Source organism: Triticum aestivum, chromosome 7B (assembly GCF_018294505.1).
Source record: "Triticum aestivum cultivar Chinese Spring chromosome 7B, IWGSC CS RefSeq v2.1, whole genome shotgun sequence".
In the NCBI taxonomy this organism is placed as follows: domain Eukaryota; kingdom Viridiplantae; phylum Streptophyta; class Magnoliopsida; order Poales; family Poaceae; genus Triticum; species Triticum aestivum.
The window spans coordinates 54958733-54974166 of record NC_057813.1 but is presented as its reverse complement, the minus strand read 5'-3'; the positions used below and the strand labels follow the sequence as shown (position 1 = coordinate 54974166).

General features: G+C 46.7%; 1 protein-coding gene across 4 annotated transcripts; it reads right to left on the bottom strand.

Annotated features, from left to right (window-relative positions):
* Positions 1–273: 273 nt before the first annotated feature.
* Positions 274–2940, bottom strand: LOC123161382 (uncharacterized). 4 transcript variants are annotated; one of them, XM_044579221.1, is made up of 4 exons: positions 2376–2940; positions 1286–1364; positions 538–776; positions 274–390 (listed from the first exon to the last, which is right to left on the bottom strand). In XM_044579221.1, the coding sequence occupies exons 1-4, from the start codon at positions 2521–2523 to the stop codon at positions 350–352; spliced, it is 507 nt and encodes a 168-aa protein (XP_044435156.1). In that variant the 5' UTR covers positions 2524–2940; the 3' UTR covers positions 274–349. The 4 variants fall into 4 exon arrangements, with proteins under 4 accessions (XP_044435156.1, XP_044435157.1, XP_044435155.1 ...); XM_044579222.1 differs by having other exon boundaries at positions 274–805; positions 2376–2939; XM_044579220.1 differs by having other exon boundaries at positions 274–776; positions 2376–2939.
* Positions 2941–15434: the final 12494 nt, after the last annotated feature.

The following is a 15434-nucleotide window of genomic DNA, read 5'->3' as shown; positions in this document are numbered from 1 at the left end:
CTCTAGTACTACACTTATATCTTTTAGAGCACGGCGGTGGCTTAATTTTGAAGAAATTGTTAATCTCTCATGCTTCACTTATATTATTTTTAGAGTCTTTCAGAGCAGCATGGTATTTGTTATGGTTATAAATTTGGTCCTAGAATGATGAGCATCCAAGTTGGGTATCTACACTACTATTAAACAATCCAACAAGAATTTTCCTATGTGCACCCTACAATTAGTCCCACACCCCCGCACAGATCAATAAGCACCACACGATTAGGCCCACACTTCTCAATCTAACAGATCTTAGTGATCTAATACCTTTATGGTGTACACTTATCAATTTCCAATGACTGACCGTGCTTCACCAGGAGAGGAGTATTGGAACTACCATTCCCACGCCCCCTACAATCAAGGAAATCTGATTACAAACTAAGGCAACTCCACCCGTAAAAAAAAACTAAGGCAACTCCATGCCCTTGACCTCGGCCTCACTGTTTGGCACTACGGCAACCCTGGTGACAGACGCCGCCAACCAACAATGTCTCCTACCTGCACGGAGATCTCGCCGCTCCATTGCCTCCCTGCAGGATCGCCATCGCCGATTGTTGTCGCTCACAGCGTGGCATCCATCCTGCAAGATCGCTAGTGCCCAGGAGATAGAGCCTGCCCCGGTACCGGCCCTGCCGCCGCGCCCGCGAGATCGCCGGTGCCTAGGAGATAGAGCTTGCCCCGGCACCCGCGTCCACCGCATCCCCTGAACAAGCCGGCCACACGCATCTGTGATTCCTCTGTCCATTTCTTCAGGTCAGACTTCTTCCTTTGACCCGTTGCAGCATTACTCATGATTAGACGTTTGAGAATAGCCAAGAATATGACAAAATAATAAGCAGTTGCACAGCAAAATGCTACAAATTCTATAAGCCGTTCGTGCACCCTATCTGTTTTTCTAACTGAATCATGCACCCTATCTCCTGCTCCTGGTGTCGAAAAAGTTGGCTTTCAGAATTTACAGTAGTGACTTGTGCACAATGTATAAAAATTTAATGACATGGATATTTGAATCTGTAACAAACTGGAGCCCTCCATCATATTGTTTTAACAGTATAGTATTCGAATCTGCATGACTGAATGAATAAAATTAACATTCAGGCTCTATGGATGAATCTGTATCAACTTAGCATGTAAATGAATCTATTCAGGACATAGTTAGACTTAGCATGTAAATGAATCTATTCAGGGCATAGTCATTCTATTTTTTATAGTTCTTTGAGGGTTGTGGCCAAGGAAGTGAAATAACTGGACTGGGTTTTTCTTCTCCATGCTCAAGTTGCCCATGCTGTACGTTTTCTTCCCAGGCAAGGCTGCTTGTAGAACATCTGAAAAGGACAGAATAATGTCTCTAAGTAAAATATGGTGGTAACTGAAACAAGACAGAGTGTTCAAATGATCTGAACAATAAGGTCATGGTTTTGAGCACACTGTTATCTAAATAGAAGAAGAAAGGGGCCTTAAGCGCCCTTTCGCGTATATGTTGCACCGGTCACATTATCCAATGCCTCTAACAATGATCTTTCTGGAAACTTGATGGCGTTTAGGAAATTATACAATATTACAAGCCGAACGATGTAAGAATGCTTAGTGCAGCTCGGAGATAACTAACAGTAAGTTGCAATTGTTCATGCCGTTTTGAACTACAAAACACTCATCAGGTAAATGGCAACACTCATCAGGCACAGGAATTAATCACTAAGACCTCACTGTTATGGTTAGTTATTAGCCCGACTGCCTCATCTTTTGATGAGACAATTTATGTTATTTTTCGCTTGTGATACTAATGCTTTCTCATTTATTCATGCAACAACTCGAAGGACTGGAAAATCTATTCCAATCTGCATCTCTTCACATGGAACTAAAATCTGATAAGTGGAAGGACCTAAACATCACAACATGGCCAAGGGAATAGTGTATTTAGAGCAAACTGCAGACAGATGGGTACACCTTCGTAACTCAATGCAATCGACATTATGTGTTTTTTGTATGTCCTCATTAGTCATATTACAAAGGAAGTGTTCACAATTAAGAATATAGTATGCATATGCACGTATCAAATGAGAGTAGATGACATCATAGTTAAGTGTCTTCATCATGTGAAGACTACTCATCCATCATCTTAACCTACAATATCAAAGCACTTCTCCAAGGTGTTTTGGCAAACTTTGAACAAACACATTAAATTTAACAAAGTAGACGATTTGGTGATAGCTAATTCTCTCACGCAATTATTTTACTCAAAGTTCAGTATGCACACAATTATGTTCAGCTCACGCAAGATTTAGACAAAAAGCAGTCACATATATTTATCGTAATGGGGGTCTCGGATTCCTCACCCTCTACGAAGTATGCCGAGCAGGGGTACCCGTGGACGGACGCGGCGGTGCTCCTTGTTGTCGGGTAGCGGTGGTAGCCCACTGGGACGGCTCGAAGTAGGAGGCATCGACGGCCTCCTCCAGCCGCAGTCGAGGTGGGGAGGGGCATCCAGCATGCATCCACTTCGGGAGCCTCTGTCGGATCCCTCCAAAGCCGCGCGGTGGCCAGTGTCGACGATCTGTTGGCGGCCGGAGCGGAGCCGCGGCTGCGGAGCAGACTGGTGTCGACGAACGGGTTCGTCGTGGGGCTGGAGAGCGCTGGGGAAACAGGAGGCGAGGTGGAAGTCGTAGGCTACGGGAAGAGAGGTAAGGGAATGGCGGCCGCCATGGACCGGCGCGGCGGCGGGAGGGTGGGGCATAGACCAGCGACTGGCGCGGTGGCTGGGGAAGGGCGGCCGCATGGACCGGCCACGGGTGGGTGTTAGTCCCGCCGTCGGTGGGGATGCAGCGGAAGAGGGGCAGTCATGTTCTGTGAGGGAGAGAGGAGTTATCCGCTTCTGTGGTGAGCGAGTGGAGTACTTGCTCCGGTTGTCTGAATTTTTTAATCTTTTTAGATAGGGTACGTGTCCGTCTGTGTGGTGAGTACTATACGTGATTGTGATTTTTTTTACGGCCAAGTGTTTACAAAACTGGTTCAATCATATATCAATGGTTGATTGATTTTGAAGGTTTTATAAATCTTATCATTATAATTATTCTATGTTATATTATTATTTGAATTCTAACTCTAATTTACTACTCCATCTGTAAAGAAATATAAGAGCGTGACGAACTCGACACTGATCCCACAAATTGTGTGATTCTTGATAGACTCGCTAAGAATATGAAAACATCATACACATCATCAAACCTTGAGCTCATCTCACAATCATTTCTTCTTTCATCATATGTCAATCCATCAAACCTTGAGCTCATCTCGCAATCATTTCTTCTTTCACCATCTGTCAATCCAACAAATGATGACTTACTATGTAGGATGATATTCGACTGGGGAGGCAAATTTTGGACATATTTTGAAGTACCAAGGGAATGAAGCTCTAAACAATATCTCAGCCATGGAACGAAGCATTCTAAATTGCATCCATATATGGAACTTTAAGAGAGAATCATCATCAACGAACAAATAGTAGATATGTTTCTTACTTGTTGTTTTTAAACATGTTTGTAACTAATGATAATACATTTGTGTGATTATGAATTTTATGTGAAGACATATGTTCGGATCGTGTTACACGCGCGCTCACATCGTGGGCACGAGACACATTTAAATGCCTTAGCAAACAACTCACCATACAAGAAATAAGATTAAAACATATTTTATTATAGATTATGATACACGCGTTGCACGTGCATGCTTACTAGTAATAAAAACTATCATAGAAAGTGCATTAAACACAAGGATCAATTTGATGCTTGATAATTGTTTTGAGATATGAAGGTGATAATATTAGAGTCATGCTAGTTGGGTAATTATGAAATTGAGAAATACTTGTGTTGAAGTTGGCAAGTCCCATAGCATGCACGTATGGTAAAGTTGTGTGGCAAATTTGTTGCATGAGGTGCTCTTTTAATTGTCTTCCTTATGAGTGGAGGTCGGGATCACGCGATGGTTAACTCCTACCAACCCTTCCCCTAGGAGCATGCGTAGTAGTACTTTGCTTCGAGGGCAAGTAAACTTTTGCAATAAGTATATGAGTTCTTTATGACTAATGTGAGTCCATGGATATACGCACACTCACCCTTCCACTTTTCTAGCCTCTATTATGCCGCGTAACTTTCGCCGGTATCATGTACCCATTATTTACCTTCCTCAAAACAGCCACCATACCTACCTATTATGGCATTTCCATAGCCATTCCGAGATAAATTGCCATGCAACTCTCCACCGTTCCGTTTATTATGACACGTTCCATCATTGTCATATTGCTCTTTGCATGATCATGTAGTTGACATTGTATTTGTGGCAAGGCCACCTTCATAATTTTTCATACATGTCACTCTTGATTCATTGCATATCCCGGTACCCCACCGGAGGCATTCATATAGATTCATATTTTGTTCTAAGTGTTGAGTTGTAATTCTTGAGTTGTAAATCAATAAAAGTGTGATGATCTTCATTATTAGAGCATTGTCCCAAGTGAGGAAAGGATGATGAAGACTATGATTCCCCCACAAGTTGGTATGAGACTTCGGACTTTAAAAAAGAGAGGCCAAAGTGCCCACCAAATAAAATGTATGAGATCACAACATGCACATGATGAGGATGGAATGCACAATGACAAGAGGCACAAATGCAATATGGTAAGGTCAGCATGATAATGAAAAGAATAAAACATCTAACCAAACAAGATGAGGCCAAACATGATAAAAACCCACAAGAATTGGATGAAGGTCAAGTTGATATATTGACATGTTACATCTGGGGTGTTACAACACTCCACCACTACAAGAGGATCTCGTCCCGAGATCTAGGACTGAAAGAACTCCGGATATTCGGAACGAAGGTGATCCTCGCGTTCCCAGGTGGCTTCTCGGTCGGAATGGTGTGACCACTTCACTTTCAGGAATTTGATTGACTTGTTACGAGTCTTGCGCTCGGTTTCTTCAAGAATAGCAACGGGGTGCTCATGATAAGAGAGATCTTCTTGGAGGTCGATTTCTTCGAAGTTGATAGTGCGCTCAGGAGTCTTGAAGCACTTACGAAGCTGTGACACGTGAAACACATCATGCACGTTTGCAAAGTTGGATGGAAGCTCAAGTTGATAGGCGAGGTCGCCTGTTTTGCCAATGATCTTGAAAGGACCCACGTATCTAGGGGCAAGCTTCCCTTTGATACCGAAGCGACGAGTGCCTTTCATTGGAGAGACGCGGAGGTAGACATGGTCTTCGATTTCAAAAGCCAAGTCTCAGTGCTTGCTATCATAGTAACTCTTTTGGCGCGATTGTGCGGCTTTGAGATTCTCACGAATGACTTTGCACATTTCTTCGGCTTCTGTGATCAAGTCATTGCCAAGAAGTTGGCGTTCACCTGTCTCGGACCAGTTGAGAGGAGTACGGCACTTTCTGCCATAGGGAATTTTGAATGGGGCCTTGCCCGAACTCGCTTGGAAGCTGTTGTTGTAGGAGAACTCGGCATATGGAAGACAATCTTCCCACTTCATACCGAAAGAGATTACACAAGCCCTGAGCATATCTTCAAGGATTTGATTGACTCGCTCGACTTGGCCACTTGTTTGAGGATGGAAAGCTGTGCTGAAACAAATGTTGCTGCCCATGGCCGTCTGAAAGGAGTCCCAGAACTTAGAAGTGAGGATGCTTCCACGATCTGAAGATATCAATTGTGGAATGCCATGCAAGGAGACAATTCTGGAGGTGTATAGCTCTGCCAGCTGAGCTCCTGTGATAGATTCTTTGATAGGAAGAAAATGAGCCACTTTGGTAAGCTTGTCAATGACAACGAAGATAGCATCATTTCCACGCTTGGACTTAGGAAAACCAGTCACGAAGTCCATGTCGATATGGTCAAACTTCCACTCTGGAATAGCAAGAGGTTGGAGGAGACCAGCTGGTCTTTGGTGTTCTGCTTTCACTCTTCTGCAGACATCACATTCATTAACGAATTGAGCAATCTCTCGCTTCATTCGAGTCCACCAATACAACTGCTTGAGGTCATGGTACATCTTTGTACTTCCAGGGTGAATGGATAGGAGGGAATTGTGTGCCTCATTCATGATGACTTTTCTCATATCACCTTTTGGAACCACAATTCTATCCTTGAAGAAAAGAGTATCTTTGTCATCCAAGCGATAGCACTTGTATTTGGGAATGCCCTTGTCAATACCACGTTTCACCTTCTTCACCATGGTATCCAGGAGTTGTGCCTCACGAATTTGATCTTCCAAAGTAGGAGAGACTATGAGGTTGGCAAGAAAGCCTTGAGGAACAACTTGAAGATTCAGCTTGTGAAAAGCCTCACAAAGATCCGGTTGAAACGGCTTGAGAATTAGACTGTTGCAATAAGCCTTTCTGCTCAGAGCATCTGCAATCACATTTGCCTTGCCAGGAGTATATTCAATACTCGGATTGTACTCTTGAATCATTTCGACCCATCGAGTTTGCCTGAGGTTAAGGTTGGGTTGAGTGAAGATATACTTGAGGCTCTTGTGATCGGTGAAAATGTCCACTTGCCTTCCCAACAAGAGATGTCTCCATGTTATCAATGCATGGACAACTGCCGCCAACTCAAGATCGTGAGTGGGGTAGTTCTTTTCGTTGGGCTTCAACTGACGAGAGGTATAGGCCACAACTTTTTTCTCTTGCATCAACACAACACCGAGACCTTGAAGGGAAGCATCACAGAATACTTCGAATGGCTTGGATTCATCAGGAGGAGTCAAAACAGGAGCTGTGACTAGCTTCTCTTTGAGGGTGTTGAAAGCAACGTCGCACTCAGGCGTCCAGACATACTTGACATGCTTCTGGAGGAGGTTGGAAAGAGGCTTTGCAATCTTAGAGAAGTTCTCAACGAATCTTCGGCAATAGCTTGCAAGACCAAGAAAACTGCGGAGCTGCTTGACATTCTGAGGAGGTTCCCAATTCAGAACAGCAGAAACCTTCGCGGGATTAACAGCAATGCCCTTGGCAGAGATGATATGACCAAGATAAAGAACTTCATCAAGCCAGAACTCACATTTGGAAAACTTCGCATAGAATTGATGCTCTCTGAGCTTGTCGAGCACCAATCGCAAATGTTTGGCATGATCCGACTTATTCTTATAGAAGACCAAGATATCATCGAGATACACCAGAACGAATTCATTGGTGTAGGGGTTGAAGATAAAGTTCATCATGCGAGAGAATGTTGGAGGAGCATTGACAAGGCCGAAAGACATGACAGCATATTCATAAGAACCATAGCTTGTTCTGAATGCTGTCTTGGGAATATCTTGTTCACGAATGCGAATCTGATGATAACCCATACGAGGTCAAGCTTGGAGAAAACTTTAGCTCCTTTGAGTTGCTCGAAAAGCTCATTGATGTTGGGAAGTGGGTACTTGTTCTTGATTGTCTTCTTGTTCAATGGACGGTAATCGACGCAAAGTCGGTCCGTGCCATCCTTCTTCTGGACAAAAAGAACTCCACAACCCCATGGGGATGAACTCGGTCTGATCAAACCCAGACGCTCTTGTTCATCGAGCTGCTTCTTCAATTCCTTCAGCTCCTTGGGTCCAAGCTTGTAAGGACGCTTGCAAACGGGTTCTGTTCCAGGCTCAAGATCAATAACGAACTCGACTGGCCGATGAGGAGGCATGCCCGGAAGCTCTTCTGGAAAGACATCTTGGTACTCACAAACGACTGGAATTTGAGAAATAGCATCCAACTCGCCCTTCTCATTGAGAGAAAACAACCGAATGGTTTCATCACGAGCGGCATAGATGATAACAGAAGGGTGTGTCAATTGAATTTGCCTGGCAGCAAAATCAAGCTTAGCCTTGTGCTTAGAAAGCCAGTCCATCCCGAGAATTAGATCAATATCAGAGTCGCCAAGAACAACTGGAGAAGACAGAAATTTATAGTCGCCCATCTTGATGGAAACATCCGGAACCACCAAACTGGAGCTCAACCGTTTACCCGAAGAAATGACAGCCATGGGTTTACCCAAATTTGAAGAAGTGAAATCATGCTTGGCAAAAAACGGTCTTGACATGAAATAATGCAATGCACCAGTATCAAATAAGACTTTTGCAGGAATAGAGTTAACTGAAAGGTTACCCATGATCACATCTGAAGAATCCTCTGCCTGAGCTGCATTCATCATGTTCACCTTTGCATGCTTTGGATTATGCTTAACCACAACATTGCTTGAAGATCTCACAGGAGGAGGAGGAAGGCGCCTTTGATTGAAGCATTTGTTCGCGTAGTGACCTTTCTGCTGGCACTTGTTGCAAGTCACTTCTGAGAGCGGACGGTGATAAGGAGCATTCGACTTTGGAGCTTGAGGCTGAGACTTGTTCTGATAGCCTGGGTTGGGTGGGTGGGAAGATCCACGACCACCTGAGTTCTTCTGTTGGTAAGGCTGACGAAACGGAGGAGGAGGAAGGTAGAACTTCTGCTGCTTAGCTGCCACTTGTGAGGAAGAAGAAGATTGCACTGCATCCTTGATTCTCTTCTTAGAAGCCTCACACTTGAGCTGAGCACCTTCTTGCTTGAGTGCCATATCATAGAATTGATCAAACTGAGTAGGCTCAACAAGAACGAGAGCTAACTGCAGATCCTCTCTAAGGCCACCTCTGAATTGATAGATCATACTCTTCTCATCAGGAACATCTTGCTTAGCAAAGCGAGCAAGTTTCTGAAACTGCTTGTTGTATTCGTACACTGACATGTTGCCTTGCTTGAGATTGCGGAACTCCTCACGCTTGCTCTCAACGACACTGGTAGGAATATGGTGAGCTTTAAAGTCCCGACAGAAATCAGTCCAAGTAATCACTCGACCACCTCTGGAATCCTTGTATTGCTGGAACCAATCAGCTGCCTGATCCTTGAGCTGAAAAGAAGCGAACTTGACATAGTCCTCAGGCCTGACATTGCTGCATTCAAAATGCTTGTTGATATCCACGAGCCAATCATCGGCGTTTGTGGCCTCGACACAGTAGCTGAAAGACTTCGGCTGATTTGCAAGGAATTGGTTGAGGGTAGGAAATAGCGGCTGATGATTGAACTGCCCTTGACCTTGATTCCCTTGGTTGCCTTGGCCTTGGTTGCGCTCTTGCATGAGCTGTATCATCATCTGGGCATGGGCGTTTGAGGCTGCCATCAAAGCTTGCCATGCCTCCGGAGGCGGAGGTGGAGGTGGAGGGTTCGCCTGACTCCCACCATTGTGTTCCGGATTCTGACGCGTTGGCGGAGCCATCCTGAACAGGGTGATATCCGTTAGCATCTTGATAGACAGATAGACAAGTTGAATCAACGGATAGAAATTGCAACATATAGTCTTCACAATAAACATTCGAACAAGGATGAACGAATGAATTCCAAAGCAAACATCACACGTCCATTAAGGTGAGAAGCCACTTGATAAGAGATTGATGAATGAAATAAACAAGGTACATCTGGAACAAATAGTGGTAAGGATTACCCAATCACAAACCAAATATCTGCGGGAAGAAATGCTAGAGCTACTTGAATCCCACCTATAAACTCCCGAAACTTTCTGGTTATGCAATCAGGTGTTGGGGATACAGGGGAAGCAATATATCTCACCCAAACTAACAATCCCTACATCCAGTTGTATCCATCCGTCAACACATAACCAAGAAACCTTCGGAAATCATGTACCTCAACCTTCGAAAAGCATCCGTTATACGAGTTATGGCAATACTCCTGAACTCCCGCCCCAGTACTGGGTGGCGTCGAGGTTATCTCACCAACAACTGCATAAAAGAGATTTTCGATGTCGGCAAATCTCAGGTATTCCAGAACTGCAACGACAAAATTGTGACGACAACACCTCAGAGCTCAACTCCCCGGGTCAAAGCCACATAATAGACAGGAGGCACCAAGAACAATGTTCTCGTCACAAAACCATCGGAACGATTCCAAGATACCCGCGTGATCCTAAATTTTTTTTAGTGAAATTTGAGAAGAGGACAGTCAAAACATCTACGTCAGGAGACCTCACCAGAGCGACGAAGGGACTGAGGAGTAAAAAGAATCCTACTCTCCGATATATATAATCCTAAGACTCAAAACATTTTTGTTCTAGACTCAACATCGCCAGCAAACAATCAAGCAGGGGGCTCCTAAGTCGGGGATGGCTCTGATTACCAACTTGTAACACCCACGATGCGGCTATATCTCCCACGTGTCGAAGCACGACTTAGAGGCATAACCGCATAGTGGTTTTGTCGCAAGAAGGGTCATCTTCACACAATCCCATGTAATGAACAAGAATGGGATAAAGAGAGTTGGCTTACAATCGCCACTTCACACAATACATAAGTTAAGATCATACATCATTCAAAATACACTCATAGACCGGCTACGGTCAAGTTCAAATGAAAAGAAGACAACCCCAAATGCTAGATCCCCGATCGTCCCGACTGGGCTCCGCTACTGATCATCTGGAAACGATACATAGTAACGACCAAGGGCCTCATCAAACTCCCACTTCAGCTCAGTTGCGCCATGTGCGCTGGTATCCTCGGCACCTGCATCTGTTTTGGTAGAATCTGTGAGCCACGGGGACTCAGCAATCTCACACCCGCAAGATCAAGACTATTTAAGCTCATAGGTAGGAAAGGGGTAATATGGTGGAGCTGCGGCAAGCACTACACATATATGGTGGCTAACATATGCAGGTGAGAGCGGGAAGAGAAGCAACGCGTCGGTCGAGAAGCTAGAACTGATCAAGAAGTGATCCTGGAACTACTTACGTCAAACATAACTCAAACCGTGTTCACTTCCCGGACTCCGTCGAGAAGAGACCATCACGGCTACACACACTGTTGATGCATTTTAAAGAGGTCAAGTGTCAAGTTATCTACAACCGGACATTAACAAATTCCCATCTGCCTCATAACCGCGGGCACGGCTTTCGAAAGATAATATACCCTACAGGGGTGTCCCAACTTAGCCCATCACAAGCTCTCACGGTCAACAAAGGATATACCTTCTCCCGGGAAGACCCGATCAGCCTCGGAATCCCGGTTCGCAAAACATTTCGACAATGGTAAAACAAGACCAGCAAAGCCACCCGATGTGCCGACAAATCCCGATAGGAGTCGCACGTATCTCGTTCTCAGGGCACACCGGATAAGTCAAGCTACGAGTAAAACCAGCCCTCAAGTTTCCCCAAGGTGGCCCCGCAGGTTGCTCGGTTCGGACCAACACTCAAAGGAGCACTGGCCCGGGGGGGGGGGCTAAAATAAAGATGACCCTCGGGCTCACGAAAACCCAAGGGAAAAAGGGGGTATAGGTGGAAAATGGTAAAACCAAGGTTGGGCCTTGCTGGAGGAGTTTTATTCAAAGCGAACTGTTAAGGGGGTCCCATAAATCACCCAACCGTGTAAGGAACGCGAAATCAAAGAACATAACACCGGTATGATGGAAACTAGGGCGGCAAGAGTGGAACAAGTCACCAGGCATAAGGCCGAGCCTTCCACCCTTTACCAAGTATATAATGTGCATTAATTTAAACAGGAGATATTGTGATATCCCAAAATATCCATGTTCCGACCAGGAACAAACTTCATCTTCACCTGCAACTAACAATGCTATAAGAGGGGCTGAGCAAAAGCGGTGACATAGCCAATCAACGGTTGCTAGGATAGGATGGTTAGAGGTTTGACATGGCAATAGGGAGGCATGGTAAACAAAGGCAAGTAGATCTAACATAACGATAGAGCGAGTACTAGCAAGCAAAGATAGAAGTGATATTGAAGGTATGGTCATCTTGCCTGCAAAATTCTCAGAGTTGTCAAAGGCTTGATCCTCGTTAGCGTACTCAACAGGTTCCTCGTGCACGTACTCATCTCTCGGCTCTACCCAAAGCAAGAACACAAGCAAAGGAACCACAATAAATCACAGTGCAGTGCACAAGCAACATGATGCAATACATGTCATGCTATGCGATATGTGATATGCAATGCATATGCGTGCTTCGGGAGGAAAAAGGATGAACAAGGAATCGACTTGGCAAACCAAGTATGCCGCTGGAAAGATGAGATGATTTCGGTTGAAATCGATATAAAGATCACCGGATTCGGGTGCACGGTTTGCAAATGACAAGCAAGACAAGATATGATGCAAACTGCTTAAAACAGCAACATGGCCACTTGGATGCAAAGTATAAATAATCTATAGCACCCAAACATATGAACAAAATGCATAGCAGTGATGTACAGGAGATGCTCTACGAAACATGAACACCGAGCTTGATCTATAAACCACTAGAGCATGACTAAAATAGCATGGCAATAATGCAAAAGATAACAGTTTCTACAGACTTAGTGAAAATACTAGACATAGCAGAAAACAGATTCAACATGGCATCTTTACAAGCTTGATTAACTCACTACCAGGCATGTCATGGCATGGAACAAGTACTAGCATGAAGTAGGCACGAAAATGAAACTACCCATGTGCAAAACAACCACCTAGCATATTTGCATGAACAAACACATAAAGGACAAAAACAACAACATGAAGTGAGATGACATGTTCATGAACTTGCTCAAATGCAAAAACAAATGCTACCACTGGATTGGTGGGATTTTTCTACCCCAAAACATATATAATATGTTGGGGTTGCTGTAGAAAAATCATCACAAGTGCACTAAGCTAGAACCTGCCCTAAATGGAATATGACAGAATTGACATTTTCCTTATTTGGAAACGTCCAGAAATGGACTTGCCCGAAATGGATAGATTCCATATGCCAGAAATGGAATATTCGCTGGGAAATAACAAAAATAAAAATAAAAAATAAAGGAAAACAGGGGCTAAGGGAGGATGACAGGTGGGGCTACCCTGCCATACACACGGTAGATTGAAAACAGAAAAAGAGGGGGGGAAGATTTATGCACCCGTGGGGGATCGAACCCGGGTCTCCCCGGTGCGGGTTTGCATAGCCAACCACTGGGCTAGCTAGGTGCTACTAATAAGAAAAGGGGTACGACCCCTTTTAGAGACACACCAGATCGAGCTCCTCTGTTACAAATAGAGAAGACGCCGGCGCCGGCGAGGGCAACGGCGGCAACCAGCGGGGCATAGGGACTCCGGCGGGCGTGCGGGAACATGTGAAGGCGCGGGAGCGCGTGGCTGCTGCTCGTGGTGTCGCGCGTGCGCGTGTGCTCGGGCACGAGCGGAACAAAGATGGTGCCGAGCGAAGCGAGCGGCAGAGGAACTCGTCGGAGCTGCGGGGGGGGGGGCTTGAAGGGTGCGTGTGAGACGTGAACGAGTGGCGCGAGCAAGCTGTGGGAGCACGACAGGGGGAATCCAGAGCGGGGACACGCAAACACGCTATGGTAGAACAGCACTACACAAATAAATTCAGAGATCGCCGGAGCACTATGAGCGCGGGGAAGACATGGATCGGCTGAGTCCTACGGGTGCCTACATGTCATGGGATGGATGGGAGAGGGAGGTGTGTTACCAAGCTCACCCAAGGACACGATGGGGTCGACGGAGACGAGCCGGCGGCGACGAAGTGGAGCTCTGAACCTAGGCGCGGTCCTGACCAAGAGGAAGATGGAAGCAGAGGACGTCGAGGAACTGGTCGTCCGGGGCACCGTAGTCGACGTCGTGGATGAAGACGGCGACGAGGAAGAAGAAGAACACGATCTACGGGGGTGGGGGTGGCCGGAGAGCACGCCGGCGACGAGGTCGCGCTCTCAGGTGCGCTCCGGACGGAGCGGTTGCGGTGGATCTGGAGGTTCTTCTCACCTGGCGGCGGCGATGAGAGGAAGAGGGAAACCCTAGGGGGTGTGTGGACAAGGAGAGGGGTTAAAAGGGGGGCCAGAGTGACGGGTGGAGCACAGCGTCGACGCGGCCGTGGCCATGTGCGAGCCCGGCACGAGCTTGACGAAAAGGTGAGGGGCGGGTGCGCTGTAGCCAGAGGCTGGCTAGTGGGGTCGCGAGGGACACGTGGGCGTATGGGCTACTGGGTAGCGGGGCGGCTGGGTGAGAAACGGCGAGGGCGCGAGCGGGAGCAGGTGAGCGCGCAAGCGGGCTGGCTGGCTGCGCTGGCTGGGCTGGCGGGCAGAAAAGGCCTCGGCTGGGCTGCGGGAGGCCCAGGGGGGGCTGCTGCGCTCTGCTGGCTGCAGGCTGACTCTTCTATTTCTATTTGTTCCAACAGAAATAGAAACAGAAAAGCACAGGGTAAAAGGAGAGGAGTTGGAGTATAAAGAAAATATTCTCAAACTCCTGGAATTATCCACTATTTGAATAAATTGCATTGGGCATTTTTAAAATAAGACAAGTTTGAATATAATTCAAACTTGTGTCATTTTTGAACCTGACCAAAACAACTTCAAATAAGGAGATATTTGTCAGAGAGGTTCAGGACATGGAGCAATATTTATAGGGAGAATATGAACATTAAAAGAGAAAGGAAAAATGGCACTTGGCAAAAGAAGGAAGTAGAGGGAAGGAGGAGGTGGTGATGCAAGATTTATGCATTGAGCATGCAACAACATAATATGTATGAGATCACAACATGCACATGATGAGGATGGAATGCACAATGACAAGAGGCACAAATGCAATATGGTAAGGTCAGCATGACAATGAAAAGAATAAAACACCTAACCAAACAAGATGAGGCCAAACATGATAAAAACCCACAAGAATTGGATGAAGGTCAAGTTGATATATTGCCAAATTGGGACATGTTACATCTGGGGTGTTACACGCGGGCTGCGCACGACGAGGTGACCGAAGACGAGCGGGAGCCGCGGCGGCATGGTTGCTAGGCAAGCAGCTACGGGCGGATGTATGCGGGCTTGCCCGCAAGCAGCAGACGGCTGCGAGCGCGCGCAGATGCGCGTAGCCGACAGACGGCGGCTGCAGCGGGGCGAAGTGGGGGAGGTGGTGCGTGGTCAGGGTGCAGGGGCGAGGGGAAGCGGTTGGCCGAGCGGCGGCTGGCTTCGGCCAAGGTGGCCATGGGCAGGGACGAGGGTTGCCGGGCGACTGTAGGCGCGACGGTGGCCGACGGAGTGCAGCGGGTGCGTGTGGCCATCCGCGGACAACGCGGGGCGAAGGCGAGCAGCGCACGGGGGTGCCGGAGCACAAACAGGGGGGCATGAGCGGGCACGGCCCAGGCGCGGCACGGAGAGGAGGCTGCAGGCCCGGGGCGGCAACAAGTGCGGGTGGGCGCGCGCGAGCGTGTGGGAGGCAGAGGAGAGGGGGGGTTCCTGCTCATGTTCGTTGCAGGGGAATGGCAGCGGGCTCGACGGAGGCCTTCAGGGGGAGGTCGGTGATGCGTGCAGTCCGGCAAGGAGGAGGTTGACGGGGGCGCAG

Excerpts from the sequence above, each read along its gene's own strand:
- LOC123161382 (XM_044579219.1), bottom strand. The coding sequence starts at position 2,815 with ATGCGGCCGCCCTTCCCCAGCCACCGCGCCAGTCGCTGGTCTATGCCC. Across the intron at positions 1,365-2,375 it reads CTCGGCATACTTCGTAGAGG|ATGTTCTACAAGCAGCCTTG; the intron begins GTGAGGAATCCG and ends TGTCCTTTTCAG. Across the intron at positions 766-1,285 it reads GAGAAGAAAAACCCAGTCCA|ATGCGTGTGGCCGGCTTGTT; the intron begins GTTATTTCACTT and ends GAGGAATCACAG.